General features: G+C 40.9%; 2 protein-coding genes across 4 annotated transcripts; one reads left to right on the top strand and one right to left on the bottom strand.

Moving 5' to 3' along the window:
- Nucleotides 1-765: 765 nt before the first annotated feature.
- DUS2 (dihydrouridine synthase 2) lies at nucleotides 766-15,973 on the bottom strand. Of its 3 annotated transcripts, none has more exons than XM_038148290.1 (16): nucleotides 15,846-15,973; nucleotides 14,717-14,856; nucleotides 13,782-13,827; nucleotides 12,989-13,080; nucleotides 12,081-12,124; nucleotides 11,341-11,401; nucleotides 10,188-10,235; nucleotides 9,523-9,588; nucleotides 7,840-7,910; nucleotides 7,333-7,419; nucleotides 7,059-7,227; nucleotides 5,962-6,083; nucleotides 4,425-4,568; nucleotides 3,186-3,273; nucleotides 2,482-2,555; nucleotides 766-1,271 (listed from the first exon to the last, which is right to left on the bottom strand). In XM_038148290.1, exons 2-16 carry the CDS (start codon nucleotides 14,837-14,839, stop codon nucleotides 1,034-1,036), a joined length of 1,473 nt encoding a protein of 490 aa, XP_038004218.1. In that variant the 5' UTR covers nucleotides 14,840-14,856; nucleotides 15,846-15,973; the 3' UTR covers nucleotides 766-1,033. The 3 variants fall into 3 exon arrangements, with proteins under 3 accessions (XP_038004218.1, XP_038004216.1, XP_038004217.1); XM_038148288.1 differs by lacking the exon at nucleotides 15,846-15,973 and adding an exon at nucleotides 15,177-15,315; XM_038148289.1 differs by lacking the exon at nucleotides 15,846-15,973 and adding an exon at nucleotides 14,994-15,170.
- On the top strand, nucleotides 14,850-17,558 carry DDX28 (DEAD-box helicase 28; the record flags this gene model as incomplete). The annotated part of the gene is given in 3 exon segments (XM_038148535.1): nucleotides 14,850-14,915; nucleotides 14,918-15,054; nucleotides 15,056-17,558. Coding segments are annotated over 3 exon segments (2,061 nt in total), but the record flags the coding sequence as incomplete, so codon positions are not given.
- Between the last annotated feature and the right edge of the window lie 680 nt (nucleotides 17,559-18,238).

Here is an 18,238-nt window from a genome sequence, read left to right as displayed (position 1 = left end):
AATTATTTTGGCATTCTTTTGAGGATTCAGAACTCTAATTTGAATCAGACATGCTCAGCTGAGTTGTCATGAATTAGACAGGGCATCCTCTCCTGTCATCCAGCATTTACTTACAGTTTACTTTAATAAGTTGTGATGATGGAAAACAAAGAAGAGAACGTGGGCCTTTGATCAAGACCCCTGTATCACCAACAGCTGATTGCTCAGACAAACAGGGTCACATTTCAGGAACATACAAGGCCATATTTGGATGGCTGTTACTGCAAGTAATCTACTTGTAGACATTTAGGAGGACTTTCAAGTTCAAAAGACAAAAAGGACCTTCATTCAACAAAGTCAGTGCCACCAGGCTTGGCTCCAGTTCCTTACTGCAAAGACACAATTTGTTAACACCTAAGACCAGGAAAGGACAGTTAATTCTACTGCCATATTTCTGAAGGTAAAACGTAGTAGAAGTTATCACAGAAGAATGTTATTTTAATGCTTGTCTTACAATTTTTAAGTCCTTCCTTCTGCAAAAAAACCTTCTTCTTGATACATGAGGGGTGTAAAGAAAGCTTGCAAAACATGGATAAAACTCAATTGACACAACCATGTCTACTTTGCTACTAATTATTTTTCTACATTGATTTTTCTGATTAACAACACAGTTCCAATACACAGTTACATTCCTCTGTTTGTGGATGATGTATTAATACATCTCTTACCCGCACACTGGAAACTAATTAAAAATAAACAAACAAGTAATGAAACCAATGACAAAACTGCTTTGAAAATACCAGATATTTTAAAAAAGTTTATTATTGGGATTACCTTCTCCATGTTCTTTAAAATCAAATTCCTAATTATCATCTGAAAGGCACCATAGGGACAGTGAGTGGTGAACAGTAAACATCTTAGTGGTATTTTTCACAACTGGGAAATTTATCTGTCTCTGAGAGAATCCAAATGAAACGTGAACAGCAAGATATACAAATAGGAGCTCATTTGTAGCTGCATAGGCATGAAATCTCTAATTTCCATTAATTCCATGCTATCGTGGTATCTTCGGCACATTCATGTCAGAAGTGTCTTCAATAAAATTAGCTTTTTTATGAGAAGGCTCAGCAAGGTCCTCTCCACGGTCTCTGCTAATCAAGGGCTCCTGGTCCCCCCTCTTGCGTTTGTTAATCAGGTGATTTTGTCCCTCACAGAGCTTTCCCTCTGGGACACCCAATGCTCTCAGACAGACAATAGCTGCAGCCTGTTCTGCCAGTTTCTTGGACTTGTCCCTGAAGAGCAAGCACAAGCACACAGAGCACACGTAAAAGTAGAAACTGAGGTCTCTACACTGCCAAGAGAATTTCCTGTCTCTGATGCAACATCATGAAACAAACAGCATTTGTAGTCATCTCACAGCAGAAAAACAAACCAGGTCAGTTCCAGAAATTATTTTAATCTTGCTAGACATCAAGTGTTGATGCATCACTCCTGATGCAATATTCCTAGAAAATCTGTCTCTATCAGGGCTTGTCTCTCGAACACTCTCCATGTCAAAGGTACACAGCCAATGTGTGTTTGGCCCACAGAAAGGTAACTTTTACAAATCTGATCACTAAACAAAACTGAGTCATGAAGGATCACTTTTCTTGAAAGAGACTCAGGCGTAAGTATATTCTCTGCCAGCTGTACAAGTTCATTGATGCTGACAAAAACAGGAACTGTTCTGTAATAATAAAAATTCTGTCATTTCTGAGAAAGACTGCCCATCACACATTTGTGGAAGTAAGTATTTGAAAACATTTTCTTCTCAAAATTTCATATCAGCTGAGCATAACTTCCTAAAGTCTCTGAACAGGAAGGCTGCAAAGCAGTTCTGCGTGCTTGTCCTGTTTAAAATGTTCAATGCTGAGCTCTAGCTTTGCAGTTAAATCAACATCACCTTAGGTGCAAATGCCTCAAATCAACTCTGGTATTAATAGAAGATTGTATAAAATACCATCAAGAAACTTTAGAGCAGGCCTGGATGGAGCTGCTAATTAACTGTGATCTCCAAGAACTCAGAGCACCATCCTCTGCTTCACTGAATATAGACACTCAATCCTGACTTCTAATTGGGAATGGATCTGCTGCAGTGGCTGAAGGCATAACCTCCTCCAACATTCTCCTCTGCCTCCCTTGGCTTCTTCCTGAACTCATCACACACAGAATGGAACTGGGTCACCTATTTGCTCCCCTTCGAATACAACTTGTGGACTAACACAAAGTGAATGAAATTCTGTAACCGTTTACTTGATTATGCCAGTGCTTACTTCCTCTTGTCACATTCAATTCTCAGAAGTTTTTAATCCTTTCTCCCTCCTAGAAGTAGCTTTAGGAGGTAGCTTTTAGTTGACCTTTATGAAAGCCAACTGGAATAAACTGGAATACCCTTTAATGCAAGTTTTTAAGCAACATTTCAGAAACAAAAATCCAGCTGAAAACCCATTAAGGATGGCTTACCACAGAGTTGATCGGTATTTTTGCTCAGCTACTGTCACTACTGAACAGAATAATCTATCCAATGGTCTTTGAACCTGTAGAAAAAAAGAATTAAAAGGGAAGGGGCTGTCAAAAAACAGTAATGTAATTTACAGAAGAAACATCATCAACATTCCTTCATAAAGATAAGGATAACAAGCAACATAACTTTACAATTACTCTAATTCACACCACAAATTTCACTATACACATACAACACTAAAAAATTAAGAAATTGTCCAATTTCTACAAATATTTTTGCTTTACAAAAATAAAAAGTAATCAAATAATGTCCCCATGTAACCAAACAGGTGCTCCTGTCCCATACAGTTCTTATCTGTAACACTGTGCAACAACAGAGAAAACATTCCAAGACTTAATTCTTTTCTTCACAGAAGTAGTAAAAGAAAGTCAGTCATGGGCTCCTATATAATGACCAGAAATTTGCAGCAACTTCTTTCACAAACGAATCAAAAGCAGACTGAAGGCCTGACTGGGGATTTTTTATTTTCTAATAAAATAAGCTGCTGCTCTCATACCTGTGTGCATTACCATTTCTGCAGCTGCCGTCTGAAAGAGCTACACCAGACTGGAAAGCAGAATTTCTCACTACCTTGAGTCCCAAAATACCTAATTTCATATACAAGGCAGAGGAAGATGTTTGAAAGGGTTTTTCATTGACTCACAGTTTCATAAACAGGCTGAGGATGCTTTTCTTTCCTACACCATTCCAGAAGATACATTTTTGGAGTGATCTGTGGTGGATATTCTCGCCTAGACAGAAAAATTTGTGGTCAACAACTGTGCACAAAATTCTATTTTAAAAAGACAGTGCTGCTTATTTTATTACTTCTACTAGTTATGTGAAGCTTAATTTTACAGCTAAAATTATGAAAAAGATGTTTCTTCTTCATTAGATAACTCAAGTAGTAGGTGTGACAAACATCTAAAATAAAACCTAAAGTTTTCCCGAATATGTACATCCTGTAGTAATACAGCTAGAGAAGAGATACTCACCAGAAAGGAGATTCTAACTAAATATGTGACACAGAAGAGAGATACAGTTTGGTACTGCTTATTATAAGCACCCATTAAACACCAGTAGAAAAAAGGAGAAGCTGCTTCTGTTACAAAGCAGTAATCAAATGAAAGAAGTGTAGAAAATGTAGGAATTTATTCAGTTATTGACAGAGAATTACAGACTCTCACACATGGCAGAAAAGAAATATTAAAGAAATCTGTATTCAGTTCTCAAGGAGTCAGGTAATATAGTCTCTAAATATTAAAGCACTATGACTGCATTTGTGGAGGATTTTACATATCACACTCTGGAGCTCTTTGATAGGCCTATTAGCAAAACCAGCAAACACTAGTTTAACATGGAAAGTAACAGCAATTCTATGGGCTTCACAGATTATAATTAAAAATTACATAAAATAGAATTCAACTCCATGAATTAATTTTTCAAGGAATAGCTGATGAGTGGAACACATTTAGAAGACTTCAGATGAGCATCTTCTCTGCTTAGACGAGTATTAAGAAATTTGTTCAGGACTTCTTATAGAAAAATTATGTTTTAGTCAAGTTTCACTAAAAATAACTGAACTCTACATATTTGTAATATACTCTTCTACACAGAGATGTTCTTTTTTAATTTTCTCTTAGAGCACTCAGCACTTTCAACAAGTTAAGTGAGAGAATTAAGCAGTCTCAGGAAGCCTGGAACTAAAGAACATCTTACAACATGCAAATGGCACAGGAAAAGTGGTGATTATGCAATGATATTCACTTACTGCTTCATAGGAATTCACCCAGTAAGTGCTGTTTTGCAAATCAGTATTTTCAAAAAACTGATAAGACACTATCAACCTCACAGTTATTATTCAGAGATGCAAGAGAGTGGAAAACTTGATTTGCATACTTACTTGTCAAATCTAACAGCCATTTTTATTACATCTGGATCTTCCATTTGGTCATCTTCATCCTGCACCTTGGTTTCTAAAGATGTTTTCTTTGCTTCAAAAATAGCTGTGGTTTCTTCATAGAAGTCACCCATTTCAAAGGCTTCACTATTGAAACAGAATTCCTTTATATTACAGATCAGTTTATAAATTTTTGTATCACATTATGACAGAGAAAGAAAACATAGAAATCAATTGTGTTTACAGTATATCTTAAGAGGACAGAGAATTAAGTGGAAGCGTGGCTATATTTTGCACAGTGACATTACATTGTTGCTACAAGTAGGAAAAGGATGTTCTGATTTCCAGCACTACATATCCTGGAAGTGCAGGCAGAATCAGTCAGAAATACAGGTCCTGCAAGGTTCAAGTTATAGGTTCATTTAATAACTTGCAGTTGAATGAATCAGCAAACAAACACCTCAGAGTGACTCCTGGTGCATCAGCTCCACAAGGGCAATGCAAGCAAAAAGTAGGAAAAAGAATCTTCTTCTAATTATAGTGATTAAAAATACTATAAATAATAAACCCTATAGCATCCAAACCCCTCAAAACCTCAGATTTTCTGACTTCAGAATATTATTCACAAGCCCAAATAAAGAGAAGAAGCAACCTGGATTTTAGTCAAAGGCAAAAGCCTCAAACCCTTTTAAATTTCAAACTCATGGCAGGCTGGATTTATTTTGAAAAACTGAGACTATTGATTTTCTGCAGATGATAATGGCAATAAAACCTGCAGCATAAAAGAAACTTTTACTTTCTGTTATGAAGATGCTGGTTGATACAGGGCTGCTCAATGACAAAATGGATTCTGCCCACAAAGCCATCTCCAATGCTCCAAGCAAAAAAGCAATGAAGCTGAACAATACTAACTTATGCTTCTAAGGGAAGGAAATTTATTACATACTGCTACATAAATGTTTTGTGGGAAGAGCAGCAGACTGTTCTCTTGCATTCAGCACTGAGGTTAAAGCTCAAATGGCTGTAACCCATCCTCACCACCAGGAGACAGCAGAATTATGCACTATAATTGTCTGAAGATAAACTGGTGCATTTAAAAAACTGAATGTTCCTCAATTATCTGGACATGAAACAGGTTGTTCAGAACAGGGGTTAAAAGACCAAGTTTGCTGGCAGAAAGCAGTTTCATAAACTTCCAAATGGCTCCCTCTGTCCCCCTCTCCTGCACACACATTGCCTTAGCCCATTTTGAAGTTGGTATTGCATCACATGTACAAAAACAGAGATTGATTTTGGAAGCCCCTAAAGAATTGTTAGGCATAGCACATAAACCCCACAGTTTTACATTAGGTCTCTATCCAGTGTTTATGTGTATGAACTGTGACATCTCTAATTACCTGTGTAAAACTGTTACTTTACAGCGTTATTTTTGAGGTTTTTGCACCTTCTCCTGACTGTGTGAAATGCCAGGCAGTGCTAGGTAGAGAAGTGGTGTGCAAGTTTGACAGAGTACAATTCCTTTTCTGAAGTCCATGCTTACCAGATCTCCTGTGTGGACTGTGCAGCATGCAGCTTCTTACCCTGAGTAGTTTCCAACTGTTCTCTTAACATCTGACACAAACAGTATTTAGTGTTGGTGTAGTGATTGTCATACCTCACTGCCTGATGGAAAGAGAAAAAGAATTCAAAAACACACAAAACAAATTTATCTTCTATACTGCACATGGTCTCTTCATGACTTCCACCATCATTTTTAAAAGGCAAGTCTCAGTGCAGTTTCCTCAGTAACACATTCAACACTACCCACGAATGTGACTATAATCTGATTATTTTGGCATGACTTCACCAACTAAAGTTCAACTGACTCATAAACTTCTGAAGAAAGAGTTGACCTGTTTACATCATTGACTAGCAATGCACTGATATTTCAGTAAGTAACTCGTTAATAGCAAGCTCAAATTAAAAAAAAAAAGAATTTGAATTGTTGACATGATCAAAGTTACAGATTTCTGACTAATTTCCTATCATGTCATTAAAACTTTGTCTTTTGAATAATGGACAAAACTTTATATATTAGATGACTTAGCTAATGGAACTACAGTACTACAATACAGTAATTTGCCAATTACTTTATTGGCAATCCTTCCCTTTGCTTTCCTACTGTGAACACTTCTTGACAGTATTTGTGAAAAGTAATTAATTTCTAAAAGTGAATCTAGGAGCAACTGATTTTTTAATACTCCTTCACCTTTCTCTTCAATGCTGTAAATGCAATATTGTATACTGTATATAATAATCTGCTCAGTTTGTACAACTGTGACTTCGAAAGCATGGGACTACATATTTTTAGATTTTTTTACATTTTTAGATAGCCTGGTAAACCTCATAAATACTCCCAAGAAACTAGGGCTAAAAAGCATGTTTTCTGAATACAGTTTTCTGAACAATTTTTTTTTCTGAACAAAATCAAACAGAGGAAGCAGGGATTGATTTGCAAGGATCATGTAACGTGCACTATGTTAAAATATCCCCAGAACCAAGTCTTCGAAATTAAGAGGATTTAAGATACTGCAGTAAGATTTGGATTAACAATTCTAAACAATGTTAATTACAAGTAAGATCTTCATAAAAACATACATATTTGATGTAATCTTGCATGACATCCTTCAAGGGGCAAAACCCCTCTTTTCTGAAGACAGAGGGGTTCCACATGGCAGCACGGGCAATCATGACTGATGAGGCAGCTGTTGCTTTCTGGAAGGTCTCAATGTCTGCATATTCCTTAATGAAGTCATGAGATCCTCCACTAAAAATTAACAACACTAATATAATTAATCATGGCTCTTTTTCCTGCACTTGGAAACCTTAAGTACAGGCATCTGACCAGAATGAGCTAATTAGTCCAACTTACTTTGCTATTACTGGAATGGAGACAGCTTCAGATATGGCCTTGATCACATCACAGTGGACAGGGTGCTGAGGCCTCTCCTCCTTCTTCCTTTCCAACAAAAACAAAAAGAAAAAGAAAAAAAAAAAGGAAAAAAAAGGAAAAGACAAGACCAAAGATTTCCTGTGGAATTTATAGATCTCTAAACCACAGCAGACATGACACAAGGATTATTGGGATATACTTGTTTCAGCCTAATTATTTTATATATTTGATTTTCTGGATACAAAGTATGCAAGATAATTTTAGTTTTATTTGGTCTTTGAGAAAAAATATTTAGGAAAAGAGCAGCAAGCAGCTGAATTCCTCAATTACTGACTTGATTTCCTAGAACACCAGTTAACAGTTGAAATCAGAATCACATATTACATTTAGAGTATAGAATATACTCATTATCAGTCGTATCATACTGTGGTACAGTCACCAACAAACAAAAAAGATCTAAGTCTTTCTTGCCCAAAATCCATTTACCTTCCATGGACTGCAATGGCAGCAATGCCAGTTTTCTCTATTCTCTTCACCAGATTCACAGTATCCTCCACCTGAGGGATAAGACAGTCTGACATGATTTTAATTCAAAGCAAAAAGAATAACTATCATATGACCATTTTAAAAACAAATGCTGGAAGCCTTCTTTTATCAAGAGGGATGTGATTCCTGCCTTTCATTAATAACATAACATGTACAACCATTTAATATATACTTCAATTGAAGAACTACATGCTATGGCAAAAAAAAAAGAATCCATTTTCAATGCTTCCTTGAACCTACAGTTTACAAACTCTCTCAAACCAGGTAACATAATACTCTGTAGCAGGAGAATATTTTCCAAAGGTTTTCAGACTGTCAATTGAAAATGATTGGAACATTTAATTAGCAAGTCCTCTCTAATGACTACTCCGTAAATTGTAATTAAAATGCTTTTCAGTAAGAGGATGCCTTCTGAAATCAACCTAACATGCAATCACACAACTATAAATATTCCTCTCAGATGTGTCCTAAAAATGTTAACCAGCATCTAAAAAATTCTAAGGATATTCATACATGCCCAGTAAATCAAAAGGCCCAGTATATCTTCAAAGAGGTAAAATGCTCTTAAAAAGCAGAAATAAAATTGACACACTGCTGCACTAACATGTCTTATGCATCTTTAGGGAAAGAGAGAATTAAAAAAAAGGCAAATTTTCCTTTCAAAAGCTGGAGGAAAATCTGTGGCTCATCCCAAACATATCAGATTCAGTCTGAAAACTGCAACATGTCCCAGCTGGCAGGGATGCAGAAACAGAAGCTCACCTGCTGTTCTGATGGATGACACTACCCAAAACCAGCTTGAAACAAAAAGGAAGAGGCTCTAGGATAAAGGTGCCAGTTCTCTAATTTAATACTTCAGAACCAAATTGATCTTAGACTGGGTTACTGATTCTTTTCACACAAGCTTCATTTGTTTATCCCAACACATAAATGACATCTGAACAAAGCTGACCCAGGTAGAGTTCTTCTACCTACTGAAATATCTGTTTAGGTCATATGTAATCATAGTATCTGGGAAGTAATTAAATACCCAATTGCTAAATAATCAGTCTTTAAAAGAGAAGGCACATAATCTCTTGGAGGTTTAAAAATATGTAGAGAATTCATCTGAAAAAAAAAAAAAAAAAAGCAGTAAGGAAGCTACATCAGCCATAAAAAAAGTCTGGAAAAAGATCCTGAAAAAGATAGACCCTGTAACTTCATTGGCTATTCTAACTGCAAAAACAGGAAAACAGTATGGAAGAAAAATTAGTCTGAAAGAACAGATACTGGCTACCCCATGAGAAAAACAGGAACTAACAGTATCTACCGGCTGCTCGAGGGTGCTGTCCTACAACCTTTTGTACCTCTATGACATAAAAAATGACTCGGTTGAGAAATTTAGAGGATAAAAGCCTCTGTGCCCTTGCCTATCATGAAACTGACAAGCCCACAGTCACAGTCTCTGTGCACCTGCAGGTCAGATTTAGGCTGCTACAGCATCCCAAACAGAAATTGTAAGTTCCAAGTGCTATTGCACAGCAACTGGTGTACAGTGAAACATAACAGAACAACATATATTCTAACTGAGTAAATCAGAGCACTAACAGCTGAACACTTCAGCACAACAATTTATGCTCTTACTGAGGGCAAAATGCGGATTTTGCACGTTACTGGTTTACAAATTCCTTTAACAAGGGTGGTCAATATCTGAAAAAAAAGGAGAAGACAAAAATCGGATCACAACAGTGGCATTACTAAAACTGCCCTCCTTTCTCTCTTGAAAATAAATTAGAATAATGTAACACTGTTTACTATTCCTCTATAAAGAATCTTACATGCTAGACAGACATATACAATCCATAACTAAATATACAATTTTATCCAGTAGATACACAGGACTACTTATAGTCTGAGACATTTTTACTGCCACTTCTTTGTTGATTTGAACTGGACTTTTAGAGAGCAATTTACTGCTGCTGGAGTTTCAACATTGCTTTTAATATGGCGTGACCAGTGAACTCTGATTTCAAAAAACATGCATAGACACGTAAAATTCACAAATATTGCACCACACTGAAAGTTTTTAAACTGAGAAAATCCCAGAAGTAGCAGTTTTATAGTCCAGATAATGGCAAGGAGAACTAAATCAGGAATATTTATCTATAACCTTAACTCCAGTGTCCTAAACTGAGTATTCCATTCAAGCAATCACAAATCTGTTTTCTATGCAACCCATTCCTGCTGCCAGTAGAGCACAGTGCACAATTCTTCCCAAGGCAGCTCCAACCCCACCAGGTGATACTTACAGACTCTATTTTGTCAGGATCAGACAGTAGTGCTGCTCCCATACCTCCCTGGGAAAACAGACAGAAGCTGTTAGCCACTAGGCAAACATATTTTTCAACTCAATTGTTTTGCGTAATAGCAGACCAGAACAAAAGCACAATATCATATTGAGGAAAAAAAAGGCAAAATTTAAAATACAGAAGCATTACTGAACACCTTGGTGCTACATTTCTTAGACCTGTATCAGAATAATTAAGCAGTAATTCAGGGCATCAACTTGCTCTCATCACTTTAGGGAGCAGACAGGATTTCAGAAAGCTATTTTTAGCAAACATAATCATCCATTTTCCCATTTTTCATCCATAACGTAGCTATGAACAATTTAATATTTTAGCTGTTCTTCCAACACCATTTCATCTGCATACATAGATGCAGAGGCCAACAACATTTTTGTACAAATTTTTTTGACCCAGAACTATTGTTGGAGAACAGGAGTACAAGTGCTGGTGAGTGGTTGATCTTTCACCCCAGTACAAGATGGATATTTTGGTGTTTTGTTCTTAATTATGGTTCTGTGGAGCATTTGACATCAAAATGGAGTGCCATTGTTCAATTCATTGATCCTTTATCTCTACATCAAGTGGCTTAACAGTCCTAACAACCAGTTTGAATGCTCTGTTCTAGTCCCAGATACAGGAATAATTTAGAACTGCATGTGCTTTATAACAAAACAAACAAACAAACTAGGTTTTAAGTTATCCATTGTCTTCCCATTTAAAACTGACAAATAAATGAATTCAGCATTACTAAGTTGTGACTGTTTTTTGTTTTCGATTTGTTCAGATGACAAATTGTGATTTCAATTTTTATTAAGGCTAGGCAGAACTTATTTCACTCAGCCAACAAATTAATGACTTCAGAAAAATATTAAAAAACCCTAAACACTTCATTTTATCTAGCCTATAAGAATTTAATTTTCTAAAAGCCTATGTTATTTTACTGTATTAGAGCCATGATACCTTCTAGAGTGTTCTGTTTACTACAAACAATTAAATTTAATTTTTCTCTGCATCAAAATTTTACTGCTTGAATTTGGAAACCAGACCATGTATTCCACATTCTATACCCCCAAGACAGAAAAGGCTCATTTAAGAGTAATCAAAATCCACTTGCCTTAGTAGAATATTCTTTTGGGCATCCCATGTTAATATCAATACCAGCTACATCACTCTCTCTGAAAGAGAAGGAAAAATCAAAATATTTTTGAGCATATTAGAACAAGGATCAAGAAAGAGATATCTTGCCAGATAATTTGTTCCATCATCATAAAGGCTTAAATGAGAACTTAAGGTAAATTTGAACTTCTGAATTTTTAGCTTCTCACTTATTTAAGTTAAATATATAAATCCTAATGATGGTCTGAAGATTGGATTGTTCAAAGTTTTCAATAACCAGTGCTGTGCAGAAGCTGCAAATACTCATCTTAAATACCTTCTATATACTTAATTCCATAGAAAGTATATCCACCACTAAATTCATCACTACAGTAAGTCCTACTGAAACTTCCATATATTTAAATGGAGGCTTAAAACCACCTTTTTAAGAGCCACTTTGGTTCCTGCACAATACATTACTGGAGGCTTTAAACCACAAAAAATAAGGGACATTTTCAGGTGTGTTGGTCTTGCAGCTGTGCAATACCCAGGGAAATTCATACTGAAGAGATCAAAGACACACTTGCACTAGCAAGAAGCCATTCCAGCATAGAATTTATGCAGCTGAACTTTTCCTGCTTCTATCAAGAGCTACCTTGATGCTCTCAATCATAAAAAACTGTGTTCTACAATAATTCCTCTGTACAAAAAATCCCAGACAAACCCATGGTGGGAAGGGGGTGAGAGAGGATGACTTACACAAGCTTAGCTACTGCCAGGGCTCTTTCGGCATCTGCTGAACCCTGTTGGTAATAGAAGAGGATTTATAATTACAAAATATCATCAAATTAATAAAAAACCAAGGTGCTTACTTGCACGTGTGTACAACTATATTTGTTCTGAACATTTAGTACAGACAGAGACCCACTCAGAGGCACACTGGATACTTAAAACATTTACCTACAGCATATAGTGGAGTCAGCCACTGATGATAAAAGGTGATACAAAAAAGGATCCAAAGAGGTCTGTCTGCCCTCTTCACCTACAGCAATATCAAATGTTCTTAGCCCCTCGGCAACAGATATCTATTTTAATGTTCTTAAGAAGCTCCACTAATAACAGTTCTACAGAATCCACAAGCAACTTATTTCAGGGTTACATTACTATTGAAAAAGGTCTTTTCAGTATCTAATGCAATCCACTCATGCTTCCCCCTCCCTCCAAGTCCATCATCTCTTGTCCTACACAGAGTGATCTCTAAGAGCAAATTACTGTCATTTTCTCTTCAGAAGAGAGAATCTTTAACCCATTTGAGCAATGCCAATGCACATATTAATCCTCTCTTATCTATACTAAACAAATACTAAACTCTTTCAGTCGTTCCCGTGAGACTGTTTACAGGACAGTGCATAACTTCAACGTGTGATCAGACCTCAGCACAATTCATATCCACATCCATAAGTTCAGAAATATCTAAGATACCTCTTACAAAACCAAGCTGCTGGAGAGCACAAAGGTTACCTTAATCACCTCTTCTGAAAACAGCTCTAAAGAGAACTTAAAATGTAGAATCGTGATTCATACCAACAGCTCAGAAATTCCGCAACACCTTTGGTGTGAAACCACTTCATTTAACTGTGTTGTTAGAACAGTATCTGGTTTCTTACCATTTGGAAGACAACACGTTCTCTCTCCCTTTCACAAGTTCTGAAAACAACTCTGTCATTAGGTGCAACAAAGTCCACTGTTTCAAGTACTTCTGTATGAAATGAGAAACAGAAAAAACAGACAAAAATTCTGTACAAATGTAAAAATTAAAAAAGGCATATGAGCATGTCATTTGTTTATAAATAAAATGTCATCAAAGTAATTTCATGTTCTTTGAAAAGTATCAAAGCCCAGTGATGACTCAGCCAGAATGAACAGTACTATTTTTGGGAAGGGGCAGGAGAAGAGAGGAGATTTGTAGTGAACTTCTGTTTCCCAGCAGGGACACTGCAAACATGTGTTTCTATGCCACTCAAACAGGGCTAGGTCTCAAAGATACCTTTTGAAGAACTTGCAGTGACAATCATGTTATTGCAAGTCCAGCCCACGGACTTCAAATTAATAAATGAATGATAAACAGTGAGATCTTGTACATGTTGCTTCCTTGTTGCAGTAGACTAAAAGGTGTGTACATTATCATGTCACAAACAGCTAACATCTAAAAAGACACATGATTGGAAACTGTCTCTACTGCAGTCCAAACAAACTGGAAGTTTAAAACTAGAGCAGCAGACAGGTATAAGGTAGCACTTCAAAAGCTTACTGTAAGCCCTTAGACACAATTCAGTGAGATTATATGTACTGACACATCACTATAATCACTAGAAAAATGCTTCAGAGAAATAATTACCCTTTCTCTTAACTAGAAAAGAGACTTCTTACAGGTATTATCCAAAGAAATGCCATTCTTACCGTTTATAACCCTCTTACACTGCAGCATCTTTATGTCAATCAGCTCCTGAGTAGAAAGGATAAAAAAATCTCAGTGAGTTGAATTGTTTCAGCCAGTCAGCTCTAAACAACTGCCCATTTTATTAAGTAATTATCTAGAGAGACCAACTTCTCTGAGCAACCTGTTCCAGTATCTCAACACTCTCTGGTTAAAGAGCTTCTTACTAATCTAAGGCTCTCCTCTCTCTAGCTTAAAACTGTTCCCCCTGGTCCTACCACTATCTGACCTTGTAAAATGCTCCTCTCCCTCTTTTTTAAAATCTCCCTTTAAGTACTGGAAGGGCTCAACAAGGTCTCCTCAGAGCCTTCTCCAGAGAGAAGAATCCCAACTCTCTCAGGCTGTGTTTGTAGGAGAGGTGCTCCAGCACTCTGATCAACACCGTAGCCTCTCTGGATCCACTCTTAAGAGGTCCACATAGTTCTTATGCTGAGGACCCCACACCTCAATTTCAGGCAGCTTAAAAAAAGTGTTTAAGAAACAAGGAGAGCAATGCTATGAGTGAAATACATGGAGGCACAGCAGAACTAACCAGATGAGACATGAAGTCAGTCTTCAAAGTTCATTCAAAGTTCTGACTCTACTGAAACAATACAAAAAAACCAACCAAAACAACAACACCCTACTCCCCCAAATGCAAATAAAAGTACAACTTGAGGAAATTGTTATAGTGTTTTGTCTAAATTACTTGAAGTTACTGAACAGCCTCAAAATATGGATTTGCCGTAACTTGAGAATGGCTCAGAGAAATGCCTCAAGACATAGATTCTTCTTTCCTCATTATTAATGGAAAACTATGTATAAAAAGAACACACCATACAATGAAAAAAGTCCATTTGTACTTTCCTTAATAACAATATTGTCAGATAAAACCGCCTCATCTGCTCCTTCTCCATACCTCACAGTACACGATATCGGCACCATAGTCCAGAGCAAGCAGACGCATTGGCAGTGTCCCCACTCGCACCATTGGAGCCAGGATCTTCTTCCCTCTAAAGCACAGCGGTGTGTTCACCGTCATTCCTGTTGCTGTACCACCTGAAAGAGAGCCCAGAGGGACTGCCACCGAGTGTCATTTCCCACCCGCAAACACAGGCGTGTCCTTCGCCGGGAAGAGGCGGTGGGTGCCCCGCCAGGTGTGACGGGGCTCGCCGGGCAGCGGGGACCGGGCTCACCCAGCGTGAGGGCGCCGGGGGATGCTCCCCGCCCCACGGGCGCCTTCCCGAGCGAGGGGCCCGCGCCGCCCTGCCAGAGCCCCTCAGGGCCGCGACTGCTCCCGCGGCGGCGGCGCGGGGAAGGCTCTCAGCCGGCAGCGGAAAAAGGCGAAAGAAGGGAGCGGCACCTCCCGCCGCACTCACCCTCCTCGCGTGGCTCTGCCGCGGCTCCGCGGGGCGGGGAGAACCGGGGCCAGCGCCGGTTTCAGGCGTCATCGGCCGGCGCCGCCGCCCCACGTGGGGGCCGCGATGGCGCTGGGCCGGGCCGGGCCGGCGTTCGCCCTCCCGCTGCTGCTGCCGCGGCGGCCGGCGGGCAGCGGGACAGCGGCGGCGGCGGGGAGCCCGCAGCCCCCCGGGGCCGTGGTGCGCGTCCCCTGGGCCCTGCGGCAGCGCCTGCAGCGGGGCGCGCAGCGCCGGCGGCGCGAGCAGGGGCAGGCGGCGGCGCCGCGTTCCGGGAAGCTGCTGCTGCGGAGCCGGCGGCCGGAGCTGAGCCAGCCCCGCTGGCAGACGGTGGGGCGCTGGGAGCAGCCGCCGCTGGTGTCGGCGGGCTGGAAGCACCGGAAGGCGTACGGGGATTACTTCCAGCTGGAACCCTCGCAGGCGGCGGCTCCCGCCTTGCAGGCGCCGCCGGCTGAGTCGGGACAAGGCCCGACCTTTGCCGAGCTGGGGCTGCAGCCCGCGCTGCTGGCCGGCCTGGAGCGGCTCTCCATCGGCCGGCCCACGGCCGTGCAGCGCCTCGCCATCCCCGCGCTGCGCCGCGGCCGCAGCGCGCTGTGCGCCGCCGAGACGGGCAGCGGGAAGACTCTGGCGTACCTGCTGCCGCTGCTGGAGCGCCTGCTCGGCCGCCCCGAGGCGGCGGTGGAGGCGGCGGGGCCGGCGGCGCCCCGCGGGCTGGTGGTGCTGCCGTCGCGGGAGCTGGCGGCGCAGGTGGGCGCGGTGGCGGCGGCGCTGTGCGCGCCCGCGGGGCTGGCGGTGCGCGGCCTGACGGGCGGCGGGGCCGCGGGCGGGCTGCGCAGGCAGCTGCGGGCGCCGCCGCCGGGCCCCGCCGTGCTGCTGGGCACCCCCGGCGCGCTGCGGGAGGCGCTGCGGCGGCGCTTCCTGGCCCTGGAGAGGCTGCGCTGGATGGTGCTGGACGAGGCGGACTCGCTGATGGACGAGTCCTTCACGGAGCTGCTGGAGGAGATCCTGGCGTACGCGCCCCTGGCCGCCGGCGCTCCCGGGCCGGCCGGTCCCGACGAGGAGAGGACGCAGGTGGTGGTGGTCGGAGCCACCTTCCCCGCGGGGCTGAGCGAGACGCTGGCGAAGTTCACTGACGTGGGCCAGTTTGTCACCCTCAGCACCCAGAGCCTGCACCGCCTGCCGCCTCACGTCCAGCAGAAGTTTGTCCGCCTCAAAGGCCGGGACAAGCTGTCCGAACTGCTGCAGCTGCTCAAGGAGCGCCCATCATCTGGAGGGGCTGTTCTCATCTTCTGCAACAGTGCCAGCACCGTCAACTGGCTGGGCTATATCCTGGACGACCACAAAATCAAGCACCTGAGGCTGCAGGGGCAGATGTCGGCAGCTGCTAGAGCTGGCATCTTTGCCTCTTTCCAGAAGGGTGATGTGTCTGTCCTTGTCTGCACTGACCTGGCCTCGCGCGGGCTGGACACCAGCGGTGTGCAGCTAGTGGTCAACTATGACTTCCCAGACACCCTGCAAGACTACCTGCACCGTGCTGGGAGAGTTGGCCGGGTTGGGAGCAAGGCACCTGGAGCTGTGGTTAGTTTTGTCACCCATCGGTGGGATGTGGACCTGGTACGGAAAATAGAGACTGCAGCCCGGAAAAGGACAGGTCTCCCAGGAATGGACTCTATTAATAAACCTTCACCTAAAGGAAGTTGATTCCGGCTGCCAGGCATTCCCTGGTAGGGGCTTACCTTGAGGCCATTAAGGCAGAGTGAATGAGCTGCTGTGTGTAAAGCAGATTGGAAGAATAGAGTTGAGTTTCAGTACCAGGTGATCAGGTTAACTTTGTGCACTGTTCTGGAAGCTGCAGTATTCATTTGCACAGCCATCACAAAATGTGGCTTTCCCAAAGGAAACTAGTAAGTGAGTAACAGAATGCTTTTGGAGAATATTGCAATTACTTCATCAGTTGATTCGGTTTACTTACTTTGAGACATAATTTAAATTCAAATCCAAATGAAAGTATGTTTGTATGATATGCAGTTCTATTGCATTTCATTACTGCCCACCACCATCAGCAAATATTTGTTATTAAAACTGAAAAATTTCTGCTTTGGCAGGAGAAAAAAAACCAGTTAAAGACACAAAGGGCTAAAGGACAAAGGATACTTGTGATATAACAGTTCATTTAGAGAATTCTAGACCGGATACCTGTAAAGTAGAGTGGGAATGAGAAGGCACAATAATGTTTGAGGCTCTTTCAAGGCCTTAGTTTGTTATTTTATTGTTACCTTTCACTGAGAAATGGGATCTTGCTCCTTCATGTTACGTTAAATAAAAAGCCCTAAAGTGTTTCCTGTACATTTTTTTTCTGCATACTCTAGTGAGATGTACATTTTCTGAACTGACTGTAAAAAAAACCAAAAAACCCCAACCCCAGCACACTGAAAGAAGTCTTCTGTTAAATAAAAGAAGTGTGTTGACTCACAGGTTCTAGTGACTCTCACATCCTACAGTGAGTGTAGGATTTCTCTTGAATGTTGTGCCTTTGTCCTATTTTGCTTCCAACCAAGAGAGTTGGAAGTGAGGCTGAGGTTGTTTCATATTTAGCTGGTAGTTTGTTTCCATGGTAAATAGTCACACAAATAAGCATTTTAGCTCTGAATTCTGTTGCAGTGATTTGCCACAACCCTTACTTTTAGTGGCTGTTTTTCCCATGCTCTCCACTTTAGGCTGTGCAATCACTGGGAATGTAGAAATAGTAGATTTCTACATTATGGTAAATGAGAAGATCACAGCATTGGAACTAAATCTAGTTCCTAAGGAAATAATTCACTGGAGCTACTCTCCAGAGTAAAAGTTAAACAAAGAGAAAACTTGTGCAGATAGTCACCCAAGGATCAGGCAGTGACTTTATCCTAGTGTACATGTGCTCTGTTCATATTGCACAGTTAGGGGGCTCTTAAAGGAAGTTACAAACTGCAGTAAAATTATTTAATACAATAGCTCCCAAGTTTCAGAAATATAGTGAAAGAGTGATC

The sequence above is a fragment of the Motacilla alba genome, chromosome 11, assembly GCF_015832195.1.
Source record: "Motacilla alba alba isolate MOTALB_02 chromosome 11, Motacilla_alba_V1.0_pri, whole genome shotgun sequence".
Lineage (NCBI taxonomy): Eukaryota > Metazoa > Chordata > Aves > Passeriformes > Motacillidae > Motacilla > Motacilla alba.
This window is presented reverse-complemented; position numbering and strand designations above follow the sequence as displayed.